Consider the following 18,830-nt stretch of genomic DNA (forward strand, 5'->3'; position numbering starts at 1 on the left):
GGCAAAGTAGGCACGTGCCTACAGACCAGTCAAAATCCAGGCCACTTTCTTGGATGAGTGTAGAGAGAATTTTGTCTGTTATGAGCAGCAGGCACGTGATCGCAGTGGCAGCAGCATACTGCATATAAATCTGAAAGTCGGCTAGCACCAAAGCGGCAGAAGCATGTCAGTGATGGAGCTGCTACAGATCCTGCTACAGATGATGTGGAAGGAATGTCGGGCCAGCAAAAATTTAAAAGCAACACGTTTTATGTGATCATCGACCAACTGAAGAGTGCACTACAGAAACGTATCGATGCATATTCCATGGTGCTGCAGAGGTTTGGGGCTTTAACTGAGTACGACTCCATGTCTATTAAAGACATCGATGTTGCTGTTGCAGGTCTGGTTGGTGTGTATTCAAAGGACCTGTTTTCCGACTTCCCATCAGAATTTCGTCAGTTTATGTGCTCGTATAAAGACTATAAAGAGCAAAGACGCGATGAAACAACGGCAACAGGAAGTGCCCAGAAGATGTTTAAAATGCTGCACACTACTGGTGTTTATAATGCATTTCCGAATACTTGTCTCTAATGGCTACGAATTGCTCGGGGGAACGCTCGTTTTCACAACTGAAACGAATTAAAGACGTTAAACGATCAACAATGTGTCAACAACGTCTTGGTACACTGCCAATTGTAGGCCTACCAGTCCCAGGTATACAAGTCCCCCTCCCACCCCCCTTGGTAGGCTAACTCATGACAAAGACAGGACTCAATTCAAGTTTCTCTTTCGCCTTAGTTATGTGATGTTCTAAGCGTTACCTGGAAAAACAATGTCTGTTGTCCTCGTCTGGGCTCGTAATAACACATGCAAAGGATGCTAAATGGTGGAAAATAAACAAATAAACTTTAGGCCTATAGTGATCCGGTGCTCAAAATCTCCATTGTCATACACACATGTTTCAACGTAGTATTTGTGTTATCGAAGCCCACATGTTTAAAACAGGTTCAAAAACAGAGATTAGCTGAAAAATTGTAATTGTTTTGAAAGCTTTAAGTACACGCGTGGATAGACTACTTGTCTCCGCACAGTCTTTTCAAATGTCAATGTCAAAGGCACCTATCAGTTTATTTGCAAAACTTGATCTTTGTAGTGCTTTTTGTTGGTAAATGCTTGTACTATAAGTGTATAACCAGTTAACCACATCATAACGTTTGTTTACTGACTTCACTCATGATTCAGTTTTTTATTAAAATGTTAAAAATTGTACGGTTCAGTTCAGTTGTTTTTACTTCTGACCATCATATCAAAAACAATACAACTATAGTCACCTTCCTTTAATTAATTTTTCAAACAAATCTTTCACACGAAAACAAAAGCCTATAAGAAAGGTTTCAGCTAGAAGCCGAGATAGAAGATTTTTATGATAAGATGAAACTGAAACGCCATCATGAAGTTTTCAACACCGTGATACGTTTATCAAGACATACGGTAACTTATTTTACAAATTTTGTGGGCTAATTAAAGTTTCTGTTTGACTAGGTTTCTTAAAGTAAAATAATTCGATTTTCGGTTGGTAGGCTATTGAACTAACCTGGCTGCTGTTGCCTGGACAGTTGTTCAAGAAGACCCAATGACACCGTCAACCAATCAGAACTCGTGGTGTGCGCTTGAGCAACGCATTTCAGGACTGCTCTCCATTCAGCGGCGCCTAGTCTTCTTCTTCATCCGTTCAATCGTTTACGGCTCTCCCCTCTCGGTCACTCTATATGTCATCTTTCTCCATATCTCTCGATCCCACGCAGCCTTCTTCAATCCATGCACTCCAATACCACTGTCATTTACGATAGCGTCAAGCCATCTTGTTTTTGGGCACCCCCTTCCTCTTTAGTGAATGGAATAATTCCCCGGCAACAAGACTTCAACAATCGGAAAACTTCACTCTGCCAATCTCGGTAACCAGCCCTGTGTCATGAGCCTCTACAAGTATGCGGAAATACCAGGAATAACCAATCAAGGCTTTGTCAGTCCGAGGATAAAGATTCAAAACCAACCAACCTGTTCAAGTGGCTATAGTACCGTCCAAGCAGTGGCCAAGTGGTTAGCGCTTTGGGCTCGCAGTCGAGAGCCTGCATGTTCGACTCCAGCCACCCGCACTTGCTGCTGTTTCTCTGGGCAAGAAACTTTACGATAATTGCCTCTACCCAGTGATCGATTTCGAGCAATGGGTAGTACCAAATTTAAGTCATAAGTAGAGTAGACAACCGGAAACAGACATTGCCGTCGGCTGCAGCGTGGGTCAGGTGTAGCTTACGTCGGAAGGCGTACACTGATGCATAGCGCTCAAGTCCGCTTTCCCGCAAGGCAGGATAAAGACATGAAAAACAAAAAAACAAACAATTGTAACCCTTCTCGCACTCAGCCAGGTAGTTGATCCATGCTTTGTTTGGGAATTCCAGAACAAAAAAGAGTTATGACAAGGGTGAAAATCAAAACCAGGTCATCGAAATGTATTTCCAACCCTAACCCTCTTGGCCACGGCGGAACGTTAACTTAATTTACTTTCTATCAGATTTGTTTGCGTTTTCTTTTCTGTTCTACCTTTAACTTCTGATTGGTTTAAACCATTGTTTAAACATTGTCGGGAACACCTCTTTAACACAACAAGTTTTGCAAGAGCCAGTAAAGCTTCGAAGCAATCAGCCAATCGAAAGTAGGCTACAGGTAGGATAGCGTTTAAACCATGGCGATCTATACTACTGGCCTTCCCAACGTGGCAACAGCCAAACAATGTGGGGGCCTATTAAGTTTTGGCAACTAACAGGTATTAGGCGTAAAAAGGGTGTCTTTGCATGAATTATTACTAAAAACAAATACTTCTGGATTAGAAAACAAATTTTTTAACATACTGAGTATTTTGAAAGTTGGGTCACTCTTGATTTCGTGTACCTTGATTCTGTTGATATCTTGATTCTCATGGTATTCTTAACATGTGGCTATTGTCCTGCTTTCTTGCCACTTATTTAATAATATTGCATCTTAATTACATTTTGGCACTGTATTTACAATTTTTAGGCTAAAAAACATTACTTGAGCAATAAAAATTGCTGATTTGATGTTGTAACACTTATCTCAGTCGGTAAATTGAAGTTTCGTATAGACCCCCACATTATTTGGCTGTTGCCACGTTGGGATGGCCAGTAGTATAAATCGCCATGGTTTAAACGCTATCCTACCTGTAGCCTACTTTCGATTGGCTGATTGCTTCGAAGCTTTACTGGCTCTTGCAAAACTTGTTGTGTTAAAGCGGTGTTCCCGACAATTGTTCACCAAAATCAAACGTCATATAAAACCGTTCAGGTCTACTGAATCTTAGCGTATTACGTCATGGAATTTTTCCTAAAAAATGAGCCAATATTGCACCATCGTTCGTAAGACCTGATGAAACATTGCATCATCACCTTTGAACACCTGTTTGAATTGCTTGACAATGCCTTTCATTATTGCGTCACATTAACTGCTTACGTGCGTTTGAGATATTGCAATGTATTCTGATCATTCTTAAAATTGTTACTTGGAAGTTGGTCGCATATTTAACTGTTTTGCTTATTGCTTGCCAGCTGGACAAAATTTCCGTCTTTCACCTAAGTAGTTTGGATTGTAGTGACAAGTTTTTAGTGGTGAATCGCGTTGCACCCCATTTTCGATAGCCGCGGGCTAATTTTACAGAAATACACTTTCTGAATAGACGTTTTAAAAGAGTGTTTCTTTCGGTCATTGCATACAGACGAAAGGATCCGGGAACCTTATGCTACAATTTTCCCACGAAGAGATTATGGTTTACCGCTGTGACCAAGCGGCTACCTTCGTATAAGAACAAGAAGTCGACCCCTTTATGAAGTTTGCAGATGAAAAAACGTCTTCCATTCTATATTCCGCTTGAAACCAGTCGATTATGATATATTTCTTTGTTTTATTGAAGTCTATCAAATCAATATTTAAAAATCAAAAATGCAACTACGGTAGCCTACTGGTTATGGCGCATTACCTACTCACAGCGGATACATATGACATAATTATTTTTTCTTTTCCTATCTCTGCATAACATCAGCCGCTTTTATTTTCACTAATTTTTAAAGAAATTGTTCAGCAACATTTCTTTGATATCAATAAATTCATGTGATTAGCCCAATGCAAGAGATAATCTGTAAAACTACTTTTTCCAACTGGGCTGCTGATAAACGCGTTTTAGTCAGCAGGTTATGCTCGAAGAAACGCCATGATCAAGCAGCGCTGAGACAACCCGCTATAAAGACTGCTCTCCATTCTGCGGTAGTTAGGGGATGAAATAGTTTATTTATCGACAATCCTGTAACTCTCAAGCGTTTATTGGGGGTCAAATTGACCAAAGATGCAAGAATATCAAAAACTCCTCGGATTCTAAAAAATTTTGAGCAGCTTTAGAAATTGTTTAATTAAAGGAAAATAAATTTCAAGAAAAATAAGAAACATTTTTAATTTAACGTTTTTTTACAAGTTAGAAAAAATAAACCTAAAATTGCAATTAGAGTCAAATTTGACTCCACTATGGAAAGTTGGTAAATACTTGTATTATGAAGGTTTTAGTTCTTTAATTCTGTTGGTAAGAAGTTTCAACCTTGTCCTTTATAATTTTCGAGTAGTTTATTGCTTTGAATGCATGACTAAACGTTACCGAACATCACTATGGACTTTTTGTTGTTTTTAAGTTGTAAAGGTAAGTCCCAGATTCAAGTGTCGGGAATGAAAAGATAAGGTTCTCCGCCGCCTTTCCTTCCGCAACTACGCCCACCCAATTTATTACACCCTGGATAGAGGTGAGCGGTGTTTTTCAACAACCAGCTTAAGCCGGGAGTCGAACCAGCAGTGCCGGATTAGCCATTAGGCACGTGCCTACAGGCCAGCCAGAAATCAGTAAAAATTTAGTCTGTTTTTAAAATGATTATTTTCTAAACTAATAAGTATTTATAAGTATATAGATTATAGACTATAAAGAGTAAAGACTCGATGAAACAGCAGCAACAGGAAGTGCCCAGAAGATGTTTAAAATGCTGCACACCACTGGTGTTTATAATGCATTTCCGAACACTGAAGTTGCACTTGCAATGTACTTGTCTCCAATGGCTACGAATTGTTCGGGGAACGCTCGTTTTTACAACTGAAACGAATTAAAGACGTTAAATGATCAACAATGTGCCAACAACGTCTTAATACACTGGCACTTTTGTGTATTGAAAGCGATCTACTATGTAAGATTGACCTCCAAAAACTAGTCAACGCGTTTTCAATCGCAAAAACGCGCAAAGGTGTTATTTAGTTAGGCATTATGACCAAGTTTTTGTACGGTACTCTGTTATAGTTGCAACAACGATCTTTGTGACAATGATTTGGCAACACTTATAATTATAATTTTTTAGTTGGCAACCCTGATTTTCGGGCCACTTATAAAATGTGCCTACAGGCCAGCAGACCTTTAATCCGGCACCGCGAACCAGGATTGCATGATTGGAAAGCGAGCGCCTTCCCACCGTTTTAAGTTGTACAAATTTAGTCTCGCTGTAATATTCACACAAATCATGATTGATAACGCTTTGCCAAATCTAGTCATTTGAGTGAAGAACACAGTGGGGATTAAATTTGACTCCAAGCAACGTTTACGTAAAAAAATCAAATTACCATATGAGATTTTAACAAACGATAACTTCGCCCTGTCAAACTCGGTAACTGGGCCTGCGCATGTAGTCTAGAAGTAGTCTACTAAGTAGTCTAGAAGTACATGGCCTGTGGCGGTGTTCCAAAGCCATAAGTTTGCGAAACGGCCAGGATTAATGTTCCAAAGGGACTATTCAAGTCCGAGAGTAAAGATTCCCTCACTCCAGGGCCGGATTTAGCTGATGGGGGGCCAGGGGCACTTTTAGATCGGGGGGCCCCCATGCAAAAAAAATTTTCAAGCCTACGGCGCGAAAAACCATCTCTACGTCTACAGTAGCATCAGTCCAGTACTGCACAGCATTTTGCAGAAACTTTAAAGGCCAAAAGGAAAAAAAATAACACAAAATCACATTTTAACCACAAAGGGGGGCCCTTCAAAAGTCGGGGGGCCCGGGGCAACTGCCCCCTCTGCCCCTCCCTAAATCCGGGCCTGCCTCACTCAATGGTGTAATAGGTTGGGTCCTGTATTCACTGCCTCACGAAGGAAAGCAAACTATACGTGAATGGTCTATGATTGACTGTGTATTTATTCCTTTTATGAAAAGTAGCAGTTTCTAGTAGCAACTAAGTTCAATCACAAATGATGCCAGTCAGTGTCCAACTAAACGATTTCTTGAACGAAATCTCGTTAATCTCGACGTAAAGGATAACAATTTCGACGCTTCACAGATCACAATTGGCCGCAATCAGCGACTACAATTTTTTTGCTTGTCTTGCCAGATTGACTTCCATAACTTTCTATCTTCTTAATGATTTCCATCCCTTCTGTCACACTTCCAAACACAACATGTTTGCCATCAAGCCTGCAAACAAAACCAAGTTGACATTATAGTTAGAATTGTTATATTAAGTGTTGCTTGGTAGAACAAAACTTGAAACTCACTAGTAGAAGGTTGCATACCGCTGTAAGTTGCAGGTTTTCGCCTGACTCTCTTCAGGAGCTAACGTCAGAAAAAAATAAACCTAATTGTGGTGAAGTATTTATAATACAAGAAAAACTTAATGTAAATTGGGCTAATCAGAAGAATTCAAATTAAGGAAGAAGCTTTGAAGCATAAACGAATTCCTTCTAGCGGTTTAAGACTGGATCGAGAGTTTTTATAGACTGCCTATAGTGCTGCGAGGTGGAACGGCCTTTAGCAAGAATTGAAGACATTTTGAGTCTAAAGTTGAAAGCACGTTCTTCGTGATCCAGCAGCTGTTGTCCAATTACAGAGTCACTAAAAATATTTTTTCATTTACAGTTTTGCATGCGCGAATTGGTTGGGATCTGGTTGCATTGTTTTCTTCTCTAATTATTTCCGGCCATGTTGTTTGATTCGTTCCTCCAGGTGTTGAAACGTCTTCTACTGTAAATACTTTACCACATTTAGGCTTATTTTATTCTGACGATAGCTCCTGTAGAGTCAGACGAAAACCTGCAGCTTTGAGGTATGTGCCACCTTCTACTTGCTATTTCCAACTGTTTCTCTGCTTGCTAACACATGTGATCGTTTATAATCGCATGAGTTGGAAGACTAGAGTTTTTGAACAAAGCGCTACCTAGTCTACAGTTTAGACCAGTGGTCCCCAACTTTTTTAGATTTACGGCAGCCAACTTAAGAAAAAGTATTTGCGGCACCCCATTGGGCCATTGCAACGATCTTTCGTCTCAAATGCAGCAGATTACTGAAACTGAAAAGTGAACTCTTCACCAAATCCCATTTTACAAGCCAAGCAGACAAGACATTACTTCTACAAATCTACAGCCTGCTTTTACAAGTTAGTTTACACTCACCATTGAGTCTTGGCAGTGCACAAAAAGAATTGGGAGCCGTTTGTGTTTGGACCAGCATTAGCCATGGAAAGAATACCTTAGGAAACATAATCAAATTATTGAAAAGCATAAGAACTTTTTTGATCATAATAAAAAAAAAACTACATAGTGTACTAAGACCTGAGCCGACGAATATCTACCACAGCAAATTTTTCTTGTTCATATTTCCTAAATTATAATTATCAAAATCGCATATCAAAAGACTATTTCATCTCGATGAGAACCCATCGAATATGTGTTTCCAAATGCATTTTTGATTAACCTGCATTGGTTTTCAAACTGTGCAATTGTGCATCTCAATTTCAACAACATCTGAAAAAACTTTAACCATTCGGCTCGGAATTGTTTACGACTTTAAAAATTAGATTGATTTGCTGATGCAATGCAGTCACAGATCTTAAGAATCAGTGGGACAAAGCAATGAACAACATCAACATGTGAAGTGACTTTACCTGGTCCAGTGTGCTTCAATGTAAAGTTCTCATCAGCAAATTTTTCACCATAAATGCTTTTGCCTCCAGTTCCATTGCCTCTGGTGAAGTCACCACCCTAGGGCACAAAATAAAGATTTTATTAACTGCAGATAGAATTGTCAAAAATATATCATTAGATCAACATGCAATGGGAAAATGTTTGAGCTTATCTCATCTATTAGGTGCCACTGAATGGAAAGAAGTCTTTAAAGCACACCCTGAGAATTGTTTTTTTTTTTTTTGGTCAACGACCAATTTTTTTAGCAAAATGTCTGAAAAAAATGTAGTCAATTCGATCAAAATGTCCGAAAAAATATATATTCAATTTGGTCAAAATGTCCGAAAAAAAAACGTTTCTCAGCGAAACTTAATGTTGTAGCTGGTCAGGAAGTGCAAATTTTGGTTTGTAGCAGCTACTTGAAAGGAAATATTCTCCCTAGAAAAAATGACCAAAATAAATAGAAAAAGTGACCGAATTTTTTCAAGTCATTTCGGAAAATTTACTGAGAAATCTCAGCGAAAAAAAAAAACCTAGCCTGAGAACCAAACCAGCGCTGCTTGATCTTGAGGTTACTTCATGCACACAGACAGGTGCTTAACCAACTGAGCTATTGGGGCACAACATAGAACAGTCAGTCCCAGACAGCAAAAAAATCCGTCATTTTTACATTAATTCAACGTTTGCAGATGTTAAATCAATTTTAAAATAATGAACTTTCCTGTCTGTCAAGGGTGCATGAGTGCTCTTTTGTCCCCTGATATAAGCTAAGATAAAAAACAGAACAGTGCTTAATGCTTATGTCGCTGACTCAAGTTTTTGCATTTTTTTTTTCTATATTGTTACAATGAATTTGGATGTAAAGCAGGGGTGACGAACCTTTTTGCGGTCGCGGGCCACTTTGTCAATTGCACATGAGTTATCGGGCCACACAACTTTTTAATCGTAACCTACTATGAAATCTTTTAGAAGCGACTCAAGATATTATTCATGAAAAGTAACAAACGGCAGATGAAAGTAATAAAACCCACACAGTTGAAATTATCTTATGCAGAATCGAAACATACAACCGCAAAAAATAAAAACAAATCAACTTGAGCAAAAAGGATAGAGCAACAGTACTTGCACTTATAATGAAGACAGTTTAATTTTCGAAGCGTTTGCCTACATATGAGTATGATTTCTTCTTTTTTTGGCTCTATCCTTTTTGCTCAAGTTGACTAAATGTTTCGACCATAATGCTCCGAAACAACAAATCACTTAATGAAATTTCTTTTTTAAACAGCAAACAAAAGCCCATGCGAATCATACAGCTGAAGCTATCTAATGCAGCATTGAAGCATAAAATATTAAAAAATAACAATGATGCATTGAATTTTTTTGCTTAGTGGGATTTTAGGAAAGTTTTTTGCTGGACTAAGCGACAAGCGTTCAATATTAGGTCAAACAGACGATGTGGCAACTCTCAGCTGCATACTAAGATTTTCATCTGTTAGCCTCGACCTGAAATGACTTTTTGTAACGTGCATTTTGGAAAAGAACTGTTCGCATAGCGGCATAGGTACGTGATGCCAAAAACAGATGACCAATGACCATTTGAGAGCGTGAGCTCTCAAGTTTGAAAACTCTTTCTTTGATAAACATTAAACATACATGATAAAATTCAAGCAACGGCTTGTTCACATACATCGCTTTTAGCATGTCATCAGTCTGTAGTTTTATGAGTTCAAGTTGGAGCTCATAGGGTGCAGATGGAGCAGTTGTAACATTGAAGGGGATAGAAAAGCCATCAAGCTCCAGTTTTTTGCTTTTGATATCCTGAAATCTAACATTAAAACTTTCCAAAAGACTCGAACATTCCAAAGCGTATTGAGTAGGCCTACATGAAGTTGGATTGTGTTTTTTCAATGTGGGAAAATGCGTGCAATTGTTATCTTTCAACTGATTTCCCCAAAGGCTTATACAACAGCTTTGAGATGTTTTTTGTCTTTAATGCATGAGCGATTGTCAAATTGTTTTGCGGGCCGCACAAAATTCTTTGACGGGGCGCAGGTTTGTCACCTCTGATGTAAAGGAAAGCAAACCAGAATCTAGAAATTTTGATGGAAACCAGATCTGCATGAAATCCAAAATTTGCATGACTTTTTCAAATTTTTGAACAAAAAATATAAATCTTACTGGCAACATGCCAAAATTCAGAGAAAGTCTTAAACTATTGTGGTTGTATGCATAAGGAATTCCCAAACTGGGGGTTGTGACGCCACATTTGGATACGAAACATTCTTTAATTAATTTGTTATATAGTGAAGTATTTTTTTGATAAACTTTTAGTTGTAAAATTAATTCCGAATTGTTTCGGATCCAAATTTGAGATATCTAGAAATTGTTGGATCCGGTTTGGATTTTTATCCTTGGACTGACAAAACCTTGATAGGATATTTCTGATAATTTTACATACCAGTGCTTGCAGAGGGGTTGGATGCAGGACCAGTGGGCCACTTACTGAGATTGGCAGAGTGAAGTCTTCCAATTGTTGAAGTGTTATTGCCAGGAAATTATTCCATCCACGAGCTTCTGCTGGAGAGCAGTCTTGAAACAGGTTGCTCAAGTGCACACCCTAAGAGCCAAACCTTGAGTCGGGCACGTCGGGGTACACTCAAAGAGCAAAAGTTGGATTGAATCAGGATCCTAAAAACCTTCACCTGTACCCCTTTGGTTAGGCACCCGTAAAAAGTTACCGATTGGAATTTTCATACAGATACAGTGCTACTAAAAAAAAGCACTAATTCTCAGGCCTCGAAATTCGTTTTAGTTGACGGCGGACAAATTAAGTCTCACGGCGGACACACCAGTTTTAGCGTCTATCGTGATGCTTAATCACTTTATTTTATTAATTCTTCACCATTTGAGAGCTATACAAAGGGTTTAGAAGGCTTTTTAAAATTTCAGTCTCTCTGAAACGCTTTCACTATACCAACGACGTGCGCTTGAAGAGTCTAAGCGCCGTGATGTTGCTTAATACGCCGCATAAGTGATTAACTTCCACCAAACGAGGTCGTGTGGCTTTCTTGCGTCACAATGCTCTGGGCAGGAGTCGGAAAACTTCTACACTAACGTTACTATTTTCTGCTGTGCAAAGTTTCACTAGGCTTTTTTCTTTAGGTGTATTTTTGAGTGTCATGTGACCGAAAATGAATTTCTCTGGGCCTTTTCTTTCTTACTGTAATAGCCTACCACAACTTAACAAATTTTGCTACATCTTGCTGTAATAGCCTACTCGCATAATCTAATTTTGTAACCAACCTTGCCTTATCATTATTACTCGGAGATCAAAGCCAGATATTGTGACGTAAGACTTGAACTAAGTTGCGCGTGATTAGTGTAGATTGTAGAAGTATCGTACTCCCACCGATTTTTAGTGAACAATTCACCTTTGTTACGCTGATTCAATGTCACCAATCGTTGAAACAACGTAAAAATCGAAAGTTTTCCTACTTTAATGGAAGCTAAGAGATACAGTATTCACATTTTCTAGATGCGCGGGAAACTATATTCTTGCAACAATTGTGCTATGCAATGACGATTTGTATTGCCAGTTCCTATGTTATTTCTCGACCGATGTAGATGGTACTTCCCGCGGACATCGCATGCTGTGACGGCGGACATGTCCGCCGTGAATTTCGAGGCCTGAATTCTAATCAAGAAAAATCCAATCTGTTTCACTAGAACTGTCTTAATATTTGAAAGATACACTTGGTAGCAACCCAATTTATGTTTAAGCTTAACAAAAAAACTACATTACACAACTTGATCAAAACAGAAGTTACAACATCGTAAAAAAAATTATCAAATGCAAAACATTCTTATACCTGGCACATGAAACCTGGAATCACTCGGTGAAAACTTGAACCTTTGAAGCCAAATCCTTTATCACCAGTGCAAAGAACTCTAAAGTTTTCGGCAGTTTTGGGAACAACATCTCCTCTAAGCTGCAATTACAAATTATATCATAAAGTAGATTTTTTACAAGATATTGTTCAGATGAATAATTATGCAAACTAAACTATATTTTAACGATAGCACTTGTAAACTAGCCTAACAAACAATTTATGTTGATAGTGGACCTCACTGTGAAAGATTTTATCAGTACAAGCACTCACACTATCTTGAATATTATGTTTTGGCCGACTTCAATTCAATTTTACTTTGCCTGCTGGCGCAAAATTTAGAAAACAAAAAAGTAAATATAAAAATTTGACACCAAAATGGAAACATGACAAACCCAAAGGTTTAAAATACATATCTTTTTTTAATTTTCTTGAATTTGAGAATTTCTCTGGGTAATTTTCCTTTCGTCATAAGAGGATGTTAATAATGGTAATGGTATGTGAATGTAATGCGTCGTTCGGCAAACACAGTCACATCCTCTTATGAACGGAAAATTACCCAGAGAAATTCTCAAATTAAAAAAACTCTAACTTTATTAGGCCTACTCACATTTGAAAAGACATAAAAAATTGCGCTGTAGGCAACTCAAATTAAAAATTGACTAAAAAAATGCACTTTGGGTCAAAATTTAGTTAATAGAAAAAAAAAAAGAAAAAGAACGCTTCCGCGTAGTATCGAACTCATTCCCTCTAGAGTGGGAGCAGAAGACGTATCGCACGCGCCAGAGAACGTGTTTTATAAAACTGTCAAATTTAAAACTTATATAGGCGCTTCTCGTCTTTTTGCTCTTTAAGAGAAAAAGAAAAAATAGTGACGTATAGTGACGTCATGACCGGTCAAATAGTGTTTCAGATTTAAAGACCGGAGCCGGTCAAATAGCCACTGCCTTTTTTTTTTCAGAAAAACTTTTATCTTTTAATTTCAGTTTAAATTTCAATTCAGACTTGATCTTGTAGCAACTTTTTAAACATGAACAGCAGTAAACCTCTTGAAGTTTTTAACTGATTTTTTTTGATAAAAATTCAAGTTTAAAAAATATAAAAAAGCTGTGTGTGGACTTACACCAAACCAAGCAGGAAAACACCTGATCATACTGCAATAATAATAATAATAATATTTATTTGCATCAGATAAAGCTGTCCATATCCAAAACAACGAAATAATACACAAACTGCAAATGCACAAATAACGAACAACACCAACGAAATAACAATGAAAAATGACGAAATAATACACAAACTGCAAATCTCACTAAATAGGTTATCTACTGTTACAAGCTTACAGACAATGGTACGGTAGTGTTACAAGTTAGAAAAACTGAAAGTATTCAGAACGATAAAAACAATCAGATGACATGGCAGCCATCAAAACTAGATAACAGCATACATAGAATTACTATAAAAAAATAACTTACTTCCATTTCAATTCTTCCCAACTCTTTCCCATCTGCAGTGATGTCAAAAAATACCTTTACTTTACTCATGATGTTTGCTTGAACTGGAAGTAAAACAAAGGCTGGAAGAATAAGATTTATCCAAAACAAAATCAAAGCTCTAATAGCAAAGATGAGACACGAGGAAAAGGATAAAAGATCGAAAATTGAAGATTTCCATCCACGCCCTAGTGTTGCCAGATATTTGCATATTTTCAATCCAAAATAAGTTTCAAATCTATGTTGTTGTTGTTGTTTTATTATCTTTATCCTGCATTGCGGGAAAGCGGACTTGAGCGCTATGCATCAGTGTACGCCTTCCGACGTACACCTGACCCACGCTGCAGCCGACGGCAATGTCTGTTTCCGGTTGTCTACTCTACTTATAACTTTAATTTGGTACTACCCATTACTCGAAATCGATTAGTGGGTAGAGGCAATTATCGTAAAGTTTCTTGCCCAGAGAAACAACAGCAAGTGCGGGTGGCTGGAGTCGAACATGCAGACTCTCGACTGCAAGCCCAACGCGCTAACCACTCGGCCACTGCCGCCGACATGATTTGCATTATTTAAAAAAAAAAATTTTTATGCAATAAGACCTACAAAACATCAGGGCAAAACGTATACAAGCATCAAAAAGTGCACATACCTTTAATGCCTTGTATTTAAATTGCCTCGCCTGAATCAAGCATTGACGTCCTCATACATACATGAAGTTTCCTTTTCTCAAGTAGCCTATTGTATACTAGTGGCGAATAACCGCTCCTGCATTTGTTATTTATTCAAACTTGACCGAGAAAAGGTGACCTTACAACGTGACCAAGAAATTTATATTGTCTTGTTTTAACATTTTTACAAGAGGAGTAGCCTACTGACTCCATTCATTTGGATAACTCCTAAAATTGACTTCTTTCACTCTCCTGGGCTGACATAGCCTATTGTGTGTGGTTGCAGTGATCGTAAAACAAATACAATTTAAACCATAATCTTGTTTTGTCAGTCCTAGATCTGTTTTTATGCAAGAAGAAATTTTAAACTCATTAAGGTGCTTAATGATCAAACAATGCAATTTAACGTTTCTCCTGTAATTTTTTTGCAAAATTTGAACATGCTGTTACAAGAAGGGCCAGTGGACAATTTAATAGGCTACTCTACGTAAAAACCTCAGTTAATTATCATGGACTAAAATGACAAGTGACTTGATTTTCAACTTAACTTTTATTACAGCTTATTGTCTTGCATCACAATCTTCTTTTTATCATGTTCGCAATGCCATAACGAACCTTTTCCAAGTCACCAAGCAAACAATAAAACTGGCAGCATGGTTCGCGCCAAAGGGTATTAGAGAACCACGTGTTATTTTCAGCACATTAGGTTATTGAAATATTTGAATTTTTAGTTTCGGGAGAGAGTTTGCTTTTTTATACCAAAGACAGGCAAGACACAACAATAACACAGGCATAGGCGTAGCCAGGGGGGGGGGGGGGGGGCGAAAGGGGCCATGCCCCTCCCCAAAATTTTCAAGGTTTGGTTTCCGAAGTTGAGCCCTTTGTTGAAAATATAGTTTTTATTTTATTTATTTATTTGCATCAGGCACTAAAGAGACAGGCCCATATTCATAAACACAACACAAGTCACAAAACACACACGGTTACATATACAAGCAAAACTTATGCGTACATAGTCACGTTATAGTGAGACGCATAGTCAGAAAAAGCATAACACTCTGAGGTAAAAACTGCAACTAACCACTTGTTAGATGAGACCTGACAGCGGTTGACAAAATTAAATATACGATTTCGGAATAGGGCATGAAACGTAGGAATATGATGGTACGTCTGAATACTTTTAATGCTAACACGCCTCGGTAATTTATGCAATGTTCGAAATGCATTATTGTAAGTCACACGCAATTTATTCATACTTGAGGATAAGTATCTGGCCCACAGTTGACTGGAGTACATAGGCAATAGGTAAACAATACGTGCAAAATAGTACATTCATTACAGCGGAAGAGCAGTTAGAAAAGCGTGAACGTAGCATGTTCGCTGTACAACATATAGCTCTAACTTGGCGCTTAATGTCATCGTCATCAGACAAAAACTTGTTTACAACAATGCCTAGATACTTGTTTTCAACAATTTGCCTAAACACTATAGCGTACGTGAACATCAAGTCTTGTGCAACATCATAACATTTGATGCATTACTTCGTAAATATGTTTTTTCTTTTGTTGGAAGATGCGAAGTATCGTCTAACTCTATAGTTGCCTCCCTGATGAGGTCTGATTGTCATCGTATATCAAATTACCGTATTCATTATAATAATTCTATGTATGCTGTTATCTAGTTTTGATGGCTGCCATGTCATCTGATTGTTTTTATCGTTCTGATATACTTTCAGTTCTTCTAACTTGTAACACTACCCTACCATTGTCTGTAAACTTGTAACAGTAGATAGCCTATTTAGTGAGATTTCGTGCATTTGCAGTTTGTGTATTATTTCGTTGTTTTACATTGTTATTTCGTTGTTGTTGTTCGTTATTTGTGCATCTGCAGTTTGTGTATTATTTCGTTGTTTTGGATATGGACAGCTTTGTCTGAAGCAAATAAAATATTATTATTAAACTTGACAGTGTCAACAAATTTGATATAAGAGGTTCCCAATTTGACTTTGGGCTGCAGGTTTAGCTTTAGGTAAGTAGTATCAAACATCATGCCAACAGTTTTATCAGAATTAAATAAAATATCATGTGAATCTGCATATGAATAACACTCATTAACCAATGTTTGCAACCCATTCAAACTAGGTGCAAAGCAGCACAGGTCATCAGCAAACATTAAATGATTTAGACATGAACTGCCAACATAGCAACCTATTTCGAATTTGTTTAGATTACTGCTCAGTTCATCCATATACACAGTGAAGAGGTATGGACTGAGTACACCTCCTTGTCTCACTCCGTTACATAGCCTACAGTAAGTGAGTCAAAAAAAGCACAACCCCACCTCACAATCATTGATTGCTGGCTATACCAAAACGCTATTAGACGAACAAATATTGCAGGCACATTCCTAGCAATTAGTTTACAGAACAATAGCCTACAGAATGATTTACACGGTCGAATGCTTTGGAAGCATTAATGTTTTCCAAGACATCTGGCTATTAACACCCCCAAGGACTTGTTTTAGACACACAGAAAGACTCCAATAAATTTTGAAAATCGTAAATCGCGCAAAATTTATGCGATTTACGTTTCTTTTAACTAATTTGTGAAAGCAATTTCAGAATGGCTTAGCCTACTCTGTTGGGTTTTTGTGTAGTTATTGAGTTTTTGTGTAGCTGAGTTTTTGGTGTTCTCCTATTTTAGCCGCAGTTTTTGCCCGTTTGTGTGTATAAGAGCTACCTTTCATAAGTTAATAGCTGTTTATCTGCTAATAAATATCATACAAATATACCCTAAAAGTGTTTCCAGAAAGCACTATAATCCATTCTTTGAGAGTAAATTTGCCAAAATTTTCCGAGGGAGCATGCCCCCGGACCCCCCTAGAATGCGCACGCCTTCGGCACGCTCTAACCCCCACCACTTTTATTGCCTTTCTTGCTCAACCCAAGAGGATACGCCACTGCACATCAGGTGGCCATGGCTTAATCAAACCCTTTGTCGTTCTCATCATTTCATCAAATATTTGCCCCCCCCCCCAATTTTTTTTCTGGCTATGCCCCTGAACACAGGGTTGAGCATTACAACAGTAGGCTATATTACATATTTACTAATAGTTCAACTTTCAAACGTTTTCGGCTTAACTTAAGCCCTCGTCAGGAATCTGCAAATATTTATAAAATACAATAAATTTCAACTTGAAAGTAACTACCGTAACTAACTAACTAAACAGCTAACTAAAAGCATCGAGAAACGCGCAACGATTAAAAGCAATAGCGTGGAAAACATACAGACAGACGGAAAACAAATTACATTAGGAAAAGGCATGCATTGACTAAGTTACAAATGAATTTGCACCACGGGGTACGTGATACAACTACAAACGCTACAACCCAAACTTAAACAAACAATTATTTGCGGGAGGCGCCTCCATTCTCCTCAACATTTACTATATTTGTATCACGTACCCCGTGGTGCAAATTCAATGCATGTCTTTTCCTAATGTAATTTGTTTTCCGTCTGTCTGTATGTTTTCCACACTATTGCTTTTAATCGTTGCGTGTTTCTCGATGCTTTTAGTTAGTTGTTTAGTTAATTAGTTACGGTAGTTACTTTTAAGAAGTTGAAATTTATTGTATTTTATAAATAGGCTACTGTATTTGCAGATTCCTGATGAAGGCTTAAGTTAAGCCGAAAACGTTTGAATGTTGAACTATTTGTAAATATGTAGGCTAATATACTGTTGTAATGCTCAACCCTGTGTTATTGTTGTGTCTTGCCTGTCTTTGGTATTTGAATTTTTGTTGTTTAAATTTGACCTAGGTCTATAGACAGGCATGGAGGAACCACGTGGGCCTATGGGCCCACCTACTTTATTTTCTTGAAAGCCAAATTTCTTTGAAAAGGTAGCGTAAACGGAAAATCAGAGAGGGAGTTCCAAAAAAGGTCTTCACTCATTTGATACACACTAGTTTGATTATCTTTGATAGCTCAATGATGAAATCCAATCTTTAAACTTTTCTGTTGAGCCCAGTATTGATGGACAACACGTGTGGGTATGGTTGCGTGCGATTGGTGGAGCAATTTATCAATCAATAGGCCTATAATTATTCTTTATGGTCTCTATGGTTAAAACAATGATATCATTACGTAACATATGCACGTACAGTATAATGCTGCAGATTATTACTTCGATGTGGTATTATAACTGTGTGTGTATTGTTGCCTTTTATTTGTGTGTACATCGCCATATTTTGTACAGCGCTACAGAGCAATTTTGTAAATATTTTGGCCAAATAGGGCCAAAATTCGAAAATTGTTGCTTGTTAGCACGAAAGGCAATCATGAAAACACAATTTATAAACGATTTTATGTCTTAGAAATGCAACATTTTTATTGGTTGGATTGACTTTGCCTGTTGCTAGGCCCACCTACTTATGAAATAGTTCCTCCATCCCTGCCTATAGAGCAGGCATGCACAACTCAAAACAGTACACGGGCCGTTTTAGGAAAAAAATATTTTTCGCGGCCGCGTGCTAACGTTGTTGTAACTAGCGTCGTGCAGCCTATTTTATATATTAATGTGACCAATTAACCGTCGAATAAGAGATATCGTTGAAAAGATGGTTACTGTCAAGAGACGGTTGCCTTTCGCACTACAGTATCTAGTTGTTTTTAACGCTTATCGGTGGTAAAGCATCGGATTCGTTGATTATGTAACTGTAACCGTGGAGAAAAGTTTATTACTATTTTGTTCTATTTATCTC

General features: G+C 37.9%; 1 protein-coding gene across 1 annotated transcript; it reads right to left on the reverse strand.

The window, feature by feature from the left end:
- Positions 1-6,235: 6,235 nt before the first annotated feature.
- Positions 6,236-13,565, reverse strand: LOC145766424 (peptidyl-prolyl cis-trans isomerase-like). The gene is made up of 5 exons (XM_082578130.1): positions 13,383-13,565; positions 11,890-12,009; positions 8,002-8,098; positions 7,511-7,586; positions 6,236-6,536 (listed from the first exon to the last, which is right to left on the reverse strand). The coding sequence occupies exons 1-5, from the start codon at positions 13,449-13,451 to the stop codon at positions 6,404-6,406; spliced, it is 495 nt and encodes a 164-aa protein (XP_082434256.1). The 5' UTR covers positions 13,452-13,565; the 3' UTR covers positions 6,236-6,403.
- Positions 13,566-18,830: the final 5,265 nt, after the last annotated feature.

Source organism: Aplidium turbinatum, chromosome 3 (genome assembly GCF_918807975.1).
Source record: "Aplidium turbinatum chromosome 3, kaAplTurb1.1, whole genome shotgun sequence".
Taxonomy (NCBI): Eukaryota; Metazoa; Chordata; class Ascidiacea; order Aplousobranchia; family Polyclinidae; genus Aplidium; species Aplidium turbinatum.